At 40.8% G+C, this 13,798-nt stretch overlaps 1 protein-coding gene across 1 annotated transcript in view; it reads left to right on the top strand.

The window, feature by feature from the left end:
• CFAP44 (cilia and flagella associated protein 44) overlaps positions 1 to 13,798 on the top strand; it is a 116,369-nt gene that overhangs the window by 29,143 nt on the left and 73,428 nt on the right. Inside the window, exons 8-15 of the mRNA XM_062176743.1 lie at positions 370 to 484; positions 997 to 1,161; positions 4,118 to 4,273; positions 4,561 to 4,608; positions 5,843 to 5,942; positions 6,463 to 6,557; positions 10,326 to 10,535; positions 11,107 to 11,217. Of these exons, the coding sequence (XP_062032727.1) occupies positions 370 to 484; positions 997 to 1,161; positions 4,118 to 4,273; positions 4,561 to 4,608; positions 5,843 to 5,942; positions 6,463 to 6,557; positions 10,326 to 10,535; positions 11,107 to 11,217 (1,000 nt within the window). The remainder of the gene's footprint in view (positions 1 to 369; positions 485 to 996; positions 1,162 to 4,117; positions 4,274 to 4,560; positions 4,609 to 5,842; positions 5,943 to 6,462; positions 6,558 to 10,325; positions 10,536 to 11,106; positions 11,218 to 13,798) is intronic.

Here is a 13,798-nt window from a genome sequence, read left to right as displayed (position 1 = left end):
CCTACTGAAATGTTGAATTCTTAGTTTCATTTAATGTTAATTACTTTAAATCTAAATTAAATTGTTACAGTTGATAGGTAGCTACTGAACTGGACAGCATGACTCAAAAATAAAAAATCAGCAAAAGCAGGGCATTTTTAAAAATTTTGCCCATTAGTTAATGGATATTACTTAGAACTCTGACAGGGAATAGACACTTAATACTTATTAACTGGTTGAATGAATGAACAAATGAAATAATATATGTTAACATAAAATATATAAAGTTTTAGATCATGGTAAAACTATGGAAGCAACACTTTTTTATTAGATTTGTTTGCATTCGTTATTTAAATAGTGCAGTGCATTTGCTCTCTTTCCTGTTTGTAGGTTCTGGGAAATGGCCTATACATTCACTGGTCTCAAACTTCAGGGATTGCTGGGTCGATTTGGCAAAACAGCCACGACTGACATAGAAGGCTACATGGAGCTCCCAGATGGGAAGGTGCGCACAGCTACTGTACTAAACAGTACCATTGTGTTTCCAGGATGGGCTGTGGGCATCTCAAGTGGCACGTTCACTTGTAGTGCCACAACACCTGTTCCTCGAATATTTTTTAAAATTTGAAAGCACCACACTTAAAATGTAGAATCTCATCCATCAAAAACTTGAAACTTCTCTCTAAATTTTGTCCTGGTCATTCTACTCCTGGATTATGTCCTGAAGAGATGTACCAAAAAACAAACAAAAAAAAAACAAAAAAAACAAACTCTAAAGTATTATGTATACATATGAAGAACTACCAGCAACTTAGGTCTAATCACAATGGTGAAAAAAACATATTTAATGGTAAAAGGAAATACATCAAAATATGATTAGCAGCTTTGTCTGGGATAGTGAGTTTGTTGTATTTATTTTTCTTTATTCAAACTTCTTACTTTCATAAGTAAGAAGGATAATCTTAAAAAAATAATTCTTGATGACTGCACATTGCTTTCTTTCTGCACACCTGCTAGGTACTGTCAGGGTCAGAATGGGGCAACATGCTGCTTTGGGACGGCGGTCTCATCAAGGTGGAACTGTGTCGAGCTGCACAGAAGTCCTGTCACCAGGGTCCTATTAACCAGATAATGCTGGACGAGGGTGAAGTGATCACTGTTGGCTCAGATGGCTGTATCAGGGTAAGTTGTCTTGTGACTTGAGCAGTAGTACCCCCTTTTGAGACTTGGAGATTACCCAAATGGTTTTGTCAGATTTTTATTTCTCATGGTTATCAGTTTATGAAGACATCCATGATCATTTATTCCCAAGACCAACTTATTTTAAACAATGCTTCTCAGGTGATATTTACATTCTTTTTAAAAGAAATTATTTATGTGAAAGGTGGAGTTACAGAGGCAGAGAGAGAGAGAGAGGGAGGGAGAGAGAGAGGGGTGGGGAGAGGTCTTCTATCCACAGGTTCACTCCCCAAATGGCCACAGTGGCCAGAGCTGGGCTGATCTGAAACCAGGAGCCTGGAGCTTCTTCCAGGTCTCCCCTGTAGGTGCAGGGGCCCAAGGACTCGGACCACCCTTCACTGCTTTTCCCAGACCATAGCAGGGAGCTGGATCAGACGTAGAGCAGCCAGGACTCAAACTGAAGCCCGTATAGGATGCTGACACTGCAGGTGGCCACCTTACCCACTATGCCACAGCACCAACCCCAATATTTGCATTCTTGTCAATTAATTGACTGCATCTTAGCATTGAGACCTTTTGTTATTTTGATTCCATTGAAATAGCTTCAGAAAATGAAAACTTGTATTGGCACTATATCAACCGTGGACACATTTGTCCTCCCAAAATGCCTGGTATGAATGGGTCATTTTCTAGGAACAAAAGTCCCAAACATTTGTTGGTTATTCTTTTACAAAGATTATCAGTTAGAAATATACTCACAGTTGCCGGCGCCGTGGCTCACTAGGCTAATCCTCCACCTGCGGCGCCAGCACCCCAGGTTCTAGTCCTGGTTGGGGCATTGGTTCTGTCCCGGTTGCTCCTCTTCCAGTCCAGCTCTTTGCTGTGGCCTGGAAGGCAGTGGAAGATGGCCCAAGTGCTTGGGCCCTGCACCCACATGGGGGACCTGGCTCCTGGCTTAGGATCGGCGCAGTGCGAAGGCCATAGCGGCCATTTGGGGGGTGAACCAATGGAAGTAAGACCTTTCACCTTTCTCTGTCTCTTTCTCTCTCTCACTGTCTAACTCTACCTGTCAAAAAAAAAAAAAAAAAAAAGAAAGAAAGAAAGAAAGAAATATACTCACATACTCACAGTTGAACTGACAAAGTTTACCTATGGATACTACACCAGGAAACTCACCTGTTTTAGCTTGTATACACTATCCTGCCTGAAGCCTGGGCTAAGCTGGAACATTGCTCCAGTATCTAAGTTCTGTATTCTGTTCTGTCACACTTCTCCCACTCCCATTCACCTGTGAATGTATATCCACCTGTTGCTGGCTATCCTGTAGCCTTGTGATTTGCCTTGTGGTCCCCTTTGCACATAGATTTGGTAGGCTCTTTCATAGGAAAATGGTAGTGTTGTCTTATCAGAAATAAGATTCATTAAAAAGTAACATTCTGGGGCTGGCGTTTTGGCACAGCAGGTTAAGCTGCTGCCTGCAATGCTGGTATCCTAAATGGGCACTGCTTCTAGTCCCAGCCACTCCACTTCTGATCCAGCTCCCAGCTAACGAAGCTGGGAAAGTAGTGGAGGATAGCCCAAGCGCTTGGGCCCCTGCCACCCATATGGGAAGCTTGGATGGTGTTCCAGGCTCCTGGCTTCAGCCTGGCCTAGTCCTAGCTGTTGTGGCGATTTTGGGAGTGAACCAGTGGATGGAAGATTGATCTCTCTCTCTCTCTCTCTCTCTGCCTTCCAAATAAATAAATCTCAAGAAAATCATTCTGGTTACTGTATGGACACCTATTGAGTTTAGTATGTCTAATATATTGTTTACCTCATATCTGCACAGTGTGTCTTCTTATCATTGACTTTTTGAACCCAGGAATAGGTTTTACTATTTACAATGTTAAATTTAATCTTGTTAGATTTCACACATTGCTCTGAGGATTTTTTTTGTGTTCTTTCTTTTGTCATATGATATATTTACTCTTCTCCCAAAATATGTCACCTAAAATGTCCAAATTCCAAGTGGAAAAAATCTTAAGAGAAATGAAGTTAAATATTTCAGAGTATCTCTGATTTCCAATTTCTCCTCTTTTCATTCCTTCATATTGTAAATCTCTACCTCTTTAGGAAGTACCTACACCAACACTCAGGCATTGTCTGATTCTAGAATCTGACCATCTCCCCCACATACACACATATACAGCTGGTTAATCCAGTCGATAGCAACTGTATCTTGGGTGTTACTTTCCTGAAGTCTGAGTTATTCAGTCTAGGACAATGTGGCAGAACTGTCCAGGCAGGTTTTGGCACTTCATAGGGGAAGTCCAGAGTCACTCTGCCTTAGTCAGGTGGAACTGTGCCTTCTTAGTCTTCTGTAGTGTTCTGGACTCCTCTCAGAAAGAACAACATTCCTGTCAAAAAAAAAAAAAAAAAAAAAAAAAGAAAAAAGAAAGAACAACATTCCTATCTGAAGTTAATGTAAATCGTTATTAGGGAAGAGAAACATTTTCTAATGGAAATCACCTGCAGTCTATTTTTCTCTGCCTACAGTGAGGATAGTACTTGAATCTTTAAGCAGCAAGGTGTGTTTTCCTGTGCAGGGGCCTACTAATCAGTGTATAGAAACAAACAAGACTTATTGTAATGTCTTCTCAAAAAAAAACTGAGATGTTTCCTCCTCATGGCTGCTTTATAGGAAGGCCTAATAGAAACCTTGGAATAAGCTTATTTGGGCCAAATTAAAATTCTTATGCAGGGCTGTATCTTTCACTAAAAGAAACTACAATAACTTATTAGACCAAATTTCAGAGGAAAATCCGAGAGTTTGGGTTTTGGTTAGTGCTCCAGTTACACTTATTGTTAATTGTCACGAAACAAAAAGAAATGACATTTGAAAACAATTAGAACCTTTTCTGGCTTGAGAAATAAATGAAATCACTGATTGATTAAATTATTTTCTTATTAACTTTACAAGATATGGGATTTTGAGACAATAGACACTGCTGATTCTGTCGATGAAACTGGATTGTTAGAGATTGAGCCTATTAATGAACTTCAAGTAGACAAGAGTGTCAACCTCTTCTCTATGATAAAAATGAATGAAACTGGAAATAATTTTTGGCTGGCTCAGGTAGGTTGTATTTTCTTTTAACTCTTAAATGAACTAAATGTAAAATTAAAATAGTATAATTTATTATCTACATTGGAAGTCTGACTGTAAGTATTATGAGATTGCTTTATTGTGGGGTTGTGTTCTAAAAATATATAAAAATTTCACTTATTAAATTTCAGTCACACTTTAAAGTATGTGTGAGCTTTTGATATTATTGTCTGTCCTTAACCATAGGAAGAAAAACTTTAATTTTATGAAAGTTCAAAAATATAAGAGAAAATACTATTAAATATTTAATTTTTTAGGATGCCAATGGAGCCATATGGAAGCTTGATCTCAGTTTTTCAAATATTGTAAGTTGTTTATTTTTCTTAATTTCCCCTATCTTTCATAATAAACACCCTTGTTATTCTTTTTTTTTTTTTAAATTTTTGACAGGCAGAGTGGACAGTAGAGGGAGACAGAGAGAAAGGTCTTCCTTTTTGCCGTTGGTTCACCCCCCAATGGCCGCTGCGGTAGGCGTGCTGCGGCCAGCGCACTGCGCTATTCCAATGGCAGGAGCCAGGTGCTTATCCTGGTATCCCACGGGGTGCAGGGCCCAAGCACTTGGGCCATCCTCCACTGCACTCCCTGGCCACAGCAGAGAGCTGGCCTGGAAGAGGGGCAACCGGGACAGGATCGGTGCCCCGACCGGGACTAGAACCGGTGTGCCAGCGCCGCAAGGCAGAGGATTAGCCTACTGAGCCGTGGCGCCGGCCCACCTTTGTTATTCTTTAAAAGGGACATCATCTTTCTTCCAATTACATCATGTTTCCATGAAAAACTTGCTAAAGGGGCTGGTAGTGTGGCACAACAGGTTAAGCCACTGCTTGTGACACTGGCATCCCACAAAGGAATGCTGGTTCCAGTCCTTGCTCCTCTGCTTCCATCCAGTCCAGCTCCCTGATAATGTGCCTGGGAAAGCAGCAGGTGATGGCCCAAATACTTGGACCCCTGGGATACCTGGAAGGAGTTCTGGCTCAGCCTCAGCCATAGCTGCCATTTGGGGGTGAGGGGAGTGAGCCAATAGATGCAGGATACCTCTCTATATATCACTCTGCCTTTCAAATAAATAAATAAAATAAAAACTTGTTCAACATACTCTATTCCTGAGAATTCATTCTTCTCTCTCCCCATTTCTTTCTCATTGTGATTTTACATAAAAATTATCTCAGCAAAATTTACCAGAAACATAGTAATGACATTGTGTGGTGCTTTGCACTTCTTATAAATGTATGTAGTTTTCATTTATATTATCTCATGATCCTTACAACTACCCAGATTGTAGGTACGCAGCTGCCATTTTCTCGTATGACAATGAAGAAATGGAAACTAGCATTTGAAATGACTTGTGTGCAAAGTAATACAGCCATTATATGTAAAACCAAGATTCTATGTTTCTCCTAAATCCAAAGTCCAGTGCTTTTTCTAACCTATTATCATTTAAAAAAAATTCTGTTCAAATAAACTCAATAAGATCACACAGGTGTTAGAAGGTTCTATTTGCATTTCTCTTTGAGATCTAGTGAATTGTCTGTCTGTTCTCAGACCCAGGATCCAGAATGCCTCTTCTCCTTCCATTCTGGAGCTATTGAAGCGTTGGCCCTTTCTCCTCTCACTTATCTCATGGCCACGACTGCCCTGGATTGTAAGTAGGAACTCTTAAGGAAAATATCTGACCTTGGCTTGTTTTACTTTGAATACAAATTTTATGTGTTTGAGTGAAAACATCTAGGAAGTTTCAAAAACAGGAAGCCTCCTTAGTACAAGTGAGGTGAGCTGTTGCAAAGTGGAGAAGGCTCAGAATGCAAGAGCTACGTATTCGTGAAAATGCTATTCATTTTAATATGATCCAAATTTGTACATTTCCTACTCTTTCCATTTCGTTTCTTCCTTCTTAACTTAGGGTAAATCTGTGTGCGCTACGCAAGGTGACATTGATTCATCAGTCAATCGTCAGTTGTCATCATTATGATGTCTAATAATGAATTATTTATTTAAAGGTAGACATGGAAATTTTTGACTAAAGAAAGGGTATTGATGATCAGTTGACTTAATTATGTATAAAATTTTTATTATAATACTCAACATGTAGAAAGTAAGCCAAGATTATCTTAAAAGATATTATATATAAATAAATTGTTTCCTTTAAAACTGTATTTCTGTAGGCTCGGTTCGAATCTATGACTTTGCTAGCAAAACTCCTTTGGTTCATATGAAATTCAAGCAAGGAGGTACTACCCTTGCTTGGGTACCCCGAATGGTAAGTTTGTTGTTATAATGAGCTTATACCAGAATCTATTGGTAAACATAGTATATCAGTTCTATTTCTTAGAAATATTGCTGTTTTATGATTTGGAATTTTAGAGAACACAAAATTTTAGTTTGTTTCACTCACAATGTGATAGAAATTATATCATGACCTCACTATTCGTATGGTTTAGAGTCTGTTTTTAATGAAATTCTGTTTTTATTCTACCTGCAGATTAGTAATAGTTCTGAATTACAAAATAACTATGCAATACGACTTTGTATATCTAGCCTCTATGCATCTAACTGTGAGTTCATTCATCTCATTAATATTTCCAAAATGCCTACAATGTTGTGGCCTGTGTTCTAGATTCTGGGAATGTAGCAGTGAAGAAAAACACAAAAATATTTGCATTTATGGACCTATAGTGGGACTGAGGCAGAGACAGACAGTAAAAAAAAATACATAATAAAATATATGTTAGGAGAGATAATAACCAGCTATAAAATATATTAGTTAGGGGGGCCAGTGTTGTGGAGTAGCCAGTTAATCTGTTGCTTACAATGCTGGCATCCCATATCTGACTGCTAGCTTGAGCGCTGGATACTCCAATTCTGATTCAGCTTCCTACTGACGCACCTGGGAATGCAGCAGATGATTGCCCAAGTGCTTGGGCCCCTGCCACCCCTGTGGGAAACCTGAATGGAGTTACTGGCTCCTGGCTTCTGCCTGGCCAAGCCCTGGCTGTTGCCTCCAAGGTGCGTAAGCAGGAAACTGAATTGGAAGAAGAAAAGGGACTCCATCTCAGACAGTCTGATATGAAGTGTGGGCAGCCCAAGTACAGCTTAACCCACTGTGCCCCAGTCACACACTTCTTACTTGATGGCTCAAGGTGCCAAAGGCTGGTGTTTCAACAAACGAGGCAGAAACTGATGGCATTTTATGCCCCAATCTCAGAGGTTAAATGACCACTTCTGTCATACTCCACTGGGTGAAGCAACCAGTCACCAGCCCTACCCAAATTCAACAGGATGAGGCTTAATCTGTATTCCCACAGGAGGCCATGTCAGCAAATTTGTAGCCATATTTAAAAAATGCTATGAGTATTCTGTAGAGTGTTTAGTACTTACTGTTTTTAGTTGAAATACAAGAGAAAAAAGTGTTTCAGGCTAAAAAAGATGTGCATATGACTGGGGTGGAGGGAAATTTCATGATGGAATCAAACCAGAAGGAGAACCCAGATCAGGGAGCACAGCCAGCACAATGAGGAAACTAGAATAAGTGGAAACAACAGAGCCTTGGGATCAGCAGACCTGGCTCACTCGGCTCCCTAATCTATTTACACTGCTACTGGAAGTTTGGAGTACCATCCGTGTAGTTAAATCATTTAGTCAGGTGGGTATGTGATGTTCTCAGAATGTTTCTGTTACGTCCAAGTAAGGAGCTCAGGCTCTGAGGCTAGTGTGTAATGGCCCTTTCTCCTTACCCCCTTTCTGGACGTCCCACAAGTGTCATCTCCTCTGTATGGCCTTCAGTGAACCCACCTTCAAGTAGAGATAGGTCCTTCTGCCTCTGTGACTTTCCCCCTGAAGTCTGTGTACTCTGTGTACCTCTTAGGACACTTAGCCACAGCATACCAAGAATATTGCTTTATTGTGTGATTTTTTCCCACTAAACCCTATGTGCTGACAACCATTCTTCCTGGCACCTCCACTGGGTCTAGAGTTACTGGTACATTTAGGCACTTGGTAAATGTTTGTTGAATGAACAACACTCAGCTGGAGGAGAATGAAGTACCCTTTTCTTATTCACAAGTTCCTCATAACATTCTGGCTTCATCCTGAATGCCTTCCAAGGTTTAGTACATTTCAGACATGGCTGACTTTGTATCTTCAGCCCAGACTTCTCCTTCAGCCACAGACTATATTGCATTTTGACAACTCAAAGGGACTCAAGGTGCCGAGACTAAATTCATGATCTGCCCATTGCCTGCCATCCCTCTCTCCAATACAATAGAAACAACAAATTACAGCCCCACCTAGCTCTCTTGCAGCATTTCCTGGCTCAGGAAGTGCTATTGTCATGCACTCTTTCTTTCGTTAAGATTTTTTATTTATTTATTTGAGAGGTAGAGTTACAGACAGTGAGAGGCAGAGACAGAGAGAAAGGTCTTCCATCCACTGGTTCACTCTCCAAATGGCCGCAACAGCTGGAGCTGTGCCGATCCGAAGCCAGGAGCCAGGAGCTTCTTCCGGGTCTCCCAAGCGGGTGCAGGGGCCCAAGGGCTTGGGCCATCTTCTACTGCTCTCCTAGGCCATCACAGAGAGCTGGATGGGAAGAGGAGCAGCCTAGAACCGGCACCCATATGGGATGCCAGCGCCTCAGGCAGATGATTAACCTACTGTGCCACAGCGCCAGCCCCTGTCATTCACTCTAGACATTTCCCTTTGCCTCATCCCCTAAATTCAGGCATTACCAGCCATGGCCATTATACCTGTTTATTTTTTAAAGATTTATTTTATTTATTTGAAAGATAGAGTTACTGAGAGGGGGAGAGACAGAGGTCTTCCATTCACTGGTTCACTCCCCCAGTGGCCACAATAGCTGGCGCTGTGCCAGACCAATGCCAGAAGCCAGGAGCTTCTTCTGGGTCTTCCACATGGGTGCAGGGGTCCAAGCATTTGGGCCATCCTCTGCTGCTTTCCCAGGCACATTAGCAGGGAACGAGATTGGAAATGGAGCAACCAGTACTTGAACTGGTGCCCATATGGGATTCTGACATTGCAGGTGGCAGATTAACCAGCTTTGCCACAGTGTTGGCCTCCCATACACCTGTATCTAAAATATGTCCATATCCCTCGTGTCCACTGTGCTATCTCAGACCATGTGGCTGTTTCAGTTCTCCTGAAGTGCAGCAGCCATCTCTTAAAAGGTCTTTTATAAGGGTTCCCCGCGTCCTATCTACACCATCTCAGATCTGTGTTCTATACTGCAGGGACAATGAAATTTTTGAATCAGCAGATCTTGAGCATTTCATACCCTGTCCACGTAACCCCAAACTAAAAGCCTTTTGATGAGTTCCCATTGCTCTCAGGAGAAAGGCATCCTTAATGTGACATGAAGGCCATTTCATAATTTGGTCCCAGCTATCTCCCTCTCTAGCCTCTTGTAGTATGGCTCCCTCACTCTAGTCTGATTTAGTTAAACTGACTTTCCTGGGCTGTGTTCTTTCTTGCCACAGGATCTTTGCACAGGCTGTATTCTCACCTGGGATGATTTCTCCTTCCTGTGCCTAGTTAATTTCTGAGCATCCTTCTGATCTCAGGTTCGCTATCTCTTCCTTAGGGAATCCCTCAGTCTAAGTTAACTTTCTTTGTTATATGCTCTCCAAACATACATTTCTTCCCTTTACACTTTTTTCGTTCATAATTTCACAGTTGTTTGTGTGATGGTTGATGTCTGTTCCCTGCACTAGACCATAAACTCTGTGAAACCAGAGATGAAGTCTGTGTACATTCACCAGTAGGTTGCTGGTGTGTGGTTGGCAGACATTCTGCTGGTGTTTGCTCATTTAGAGTGTGAATTGCTATCATTTACCCTTCCTTTGGTCATTAGTGCTAAGGAACTGTCTTGGGATAGAAGGAGGTTACCAGAAACTGGCATGCAGAATTGGTATAGTGGCCCAAGTTAAATTACCTAAGACTAAATAAAATACAGAGTTATTTGTTATGCAATACAACTTTGTTAATTAATTTCGTGTCTCTGATATTTTTTTCCAAGGTAAGCTACACTGGAGCACAAATTATTGTGGGATTTGAAGATGGAGTTGTTCGAATCCTTGAACTTTATGATCCAAAAGGTCTCACAATTTTTGCAGGACGGAAGAAAGTTTTGGATGCAGATATTCACTTGAAATATGTTTTTAAACCCCATACTGATCATGTCACTGCTTTAGCTTATGAACGTGATGGAGAAATTCTAGCTACAGGAGTAAGCAGTAGATTTCCTTTTGTTTCCTATTGAGATGTCATGGTTAAATTTGCCTTTTACATATGCCTGTTTGATCATAGCTTATTTAGTGAAATTCATTTTCTAAGAAAAAATACGTAGTTTACTTTTTTTGCATTCATATTCTTTCATTGTATTCTGCATATGGCATTTTAAAAGTCTTATGAATTGAGTTCTAATGCTTATTTTAAGTTAATAGAAATTTCATCTGGGAGTCATGCTAGATATATTATTTGTAATCAGTATTTCTGTAAATGAAAAGAATAACTATGTAAATTCCTTATGCATTCATGGGTGAGCATATATATTTGGAATTATTTATAATTAAGTTATATAAATTATAAGTAAATAAGTATAGTGATCACATTTTCAAACCACACACTGGAGCACATGGGGAAAATGAACATGAATTGTCTCAGAATAATCTGTGTTATGTGACCTTTGTAGATATAAATGTATTTTAATAGCATTGTAAATATTAAGTGCTTTTTGTGCTCTGTGGACTTGATTTCTTAATAATATACATTTGGTGGGTGTGTCTCTTCTTTCTTAGAGTAAAGATCATACTGTCTTCTTCTTTGAAGTGGAAAAGGATTATAAGCCAATTGGTTATATTAACACTCCGGGACCTGTTATCCAGTTAATGTGGTCTACAATCTCTCATGTAAGTCATTATTCGTCTTCATGCTTAGCTCTCAATTAGTCATAGTAAAGTGATCTTTGTACATAGAGAAAAACAGGTAGAATTATTAGTCCTACTCTTTAGTCCTCCAGCAGGGGGCTGGGAATGTGACAAGGGAATGTGACAACGGGACGCCCAGGTGGCTACTGCTCCTCTAGGTCAGTGAAGCATCCCTCAGCTCTGCACTCCCTCGCCAGCATGCTTCTCTGCCATGCTCTACTTAGTTGTCCCTGGTTTCCTCTCAGAGCACAGTGTTACATCAGGCTCTGCGTCAACAATGGTGACCGTTGGCCAGGTACACAACATGTTATAGTACTTTGGCTTGGATTAGTCAGTCTGTGTTTCCAAAAGTCAGGAGCTCAATTCCAAGATCTCAAGGTACTTTTTCTTTATTTCTTTACTTCTGCTTCACCTTCAATCTACCTCTTATTTTCTCTAATTCCATTACTTCTTTTGTAACAATTAGTAATTCAGGATTGATTATGAATGTCATTCAGTATCTCCACTTGGCTATGTGTGAGTGTAGAATAATGAAATCAGCTAAATATTGATTTAACATCTAAATGAAGTGTTGTACTAAGTAGGTGTCAGGATAATGATATTGATGAACTACATAAAAGTACTCTTGGGATTATTGAGCTAACATTGCTAATCTACTTTAAGCTCTTCTTTTTTTGACAGGCAGAGTTAGACACTGAGAGAGAGAGAGACAGAGAGAAAGGTCTTCCTTCCTTTGGTTCACCCCCCAAATGGCCGCTACGGCCAGTGCGCTGCGCTGATCCGAAGCCAGGAGCCAGGTGCTTCCTCCTGGTCTCCCACGCAGGTGGTGCAGGGCCCAAGCACTTGGGCCATTCTCCACTGCCTTCCCAGGCCACAGCAGAGAGAGCTGGACTGGAAGAGGAGCAACCGGGACAGAATCCAGCACCCCAACCGCAGGCCAAGGATTAGCCTAGTGAGCTGGGGCGCCGGCCTACTTTAAGCTCTTCTAAAGAAAAGGGCAATAGAATCGGATCAGCACGGTGCGCCGGCCGCAGCGCGCTACCGCGGCGGCCATTGGAGGGTGAACCAACAGCAAAAGAAAGACCTTTCTCTCTGTCTCTCTCTCTCACTGTCCACTCTGCCTGTCAAAAAAAAAAAAAAAAAAAAAAAGGCAATAGAAATGTTAGTATTATTTAGAAAAATGCCTTTTAAAATTAATCAGCAGATACTCATTGTTTTCATCTTTACTAGGCATTGTGGTAGATTGGTGCAAAACAATCTGTTCTCATGAAGAAAAAATACAGATGCTGAAAAATTTAAATAACTGAACAATGAAAGAGTTCATGAGGAATTGGTGACTAAAATATCAGTGGCATCAACAATGCCTGTTGTGAATTTAGAGCAGGCACTGGTCAGGAAATGGAGAAGTTAAAATGAGTAATTATTTTGTATTATTGTACCTTAATTTTGAGAAATCACTAGAATGTAGGCAGGAAGTAGGTACGAGTGTTTCAGGCTCAGGGAATGATAGCTGCAAAGGAAACTCTGAGTAAAAGCGTGAATATTTGTATCACGAAATATAACAGTATGTACAGCCTTCAGTTATTTCCCTAGACACAGAGTTTTAAAACAAACCAATATTTGCCCTGGGGTCATGATCATGGGCAGGAAAGGAGTGAGTATAACTGTATAAGAGTAACTAGGGGTTGTTTTCTTCACCTGGAGATAGTTTTGTGTCTCAGTTGCCATGATGAGTACATGAATCTTCACCTGTGGTAAAATGACCAGGAACAATACACACATTCTATGTCAATTTTTTTACTTTGATATAGTTGCATAGATGTCACCAATGGTAGAAACTGGGGAAAATATACATGATGCCTCTGCAGCTATATTTTCAAAATCATGTGAATCATAATTATTTCAAAATAAGAAGTTCAAAAAATGAAAGGCAGGCATACAAGACTAAAAAACTAGCATAATTCAAAAGTCATTTCTAATAGACAGTGGCCTTGGGCCCCTGCACCCACATGGGAGACCCAGAAGAAGCTCCTGGCTCCTGGCTTTGGATCAGCATGGCTCTGGCCGTTGCAACCAATTGGGGAGTGAACCAGCAGATGGAAGACCTCTCTCTCTCTCTCTCTCTCCCCCCTCTCTATCTCTCTGCCTCTCCTTCTCTTTCTGTGTAACTCTGACTTTCAAATAAGTAAATATTTTTTTAAAAAATATTTATTTGAAAGTCAGAGTTACAGAGAGAGAGAAGGAAAGACAGAGGGAGGGAGAGGGGGAGGAAAGGAGAGAGAGGAGTGGGGGAAAATATCTTCCATCTGCTGCCTCCTTACCCAAATGGTCACAACGGCCAGGGCTGGTCCAGGCCAAAGAGAAGAGCATGGAACTCCATCTGGATCTCCTGCTTCTTTCCCAGACACATTAGCAGGCAGCTGGATCAGAAGCAGAGAAGCCAGGACTTGAACCACTTCTTAACCTTCTGTGCCACAACATCAGTCCCTATAGTTTCTCTTAAGAAATGATCTTTCTGTTACATAATTGTAATTGCCAAAATTGGAAGCTCAAAAGTTATTCT

This window comes from Lepus europaeus, chromosome 2 (genome assembly GCF_033115175.1).
Source record: "Lepus europaeus isolate LE1 chromosome 2, mLepTim1.pri, whole genome shotgun sequence".
NCBI classification, from domain to species: Eukaryota; Metazoa; Chordata; class Mammalia; order Lagomorpha; family Leporidae; genus Lepus; species Lepus europaeus.
The sequence above is the reverse complement of the archived record's forward strand: the minus strand, read 5'-3'. Positions and strand labels throughout refer to the sequence as shown.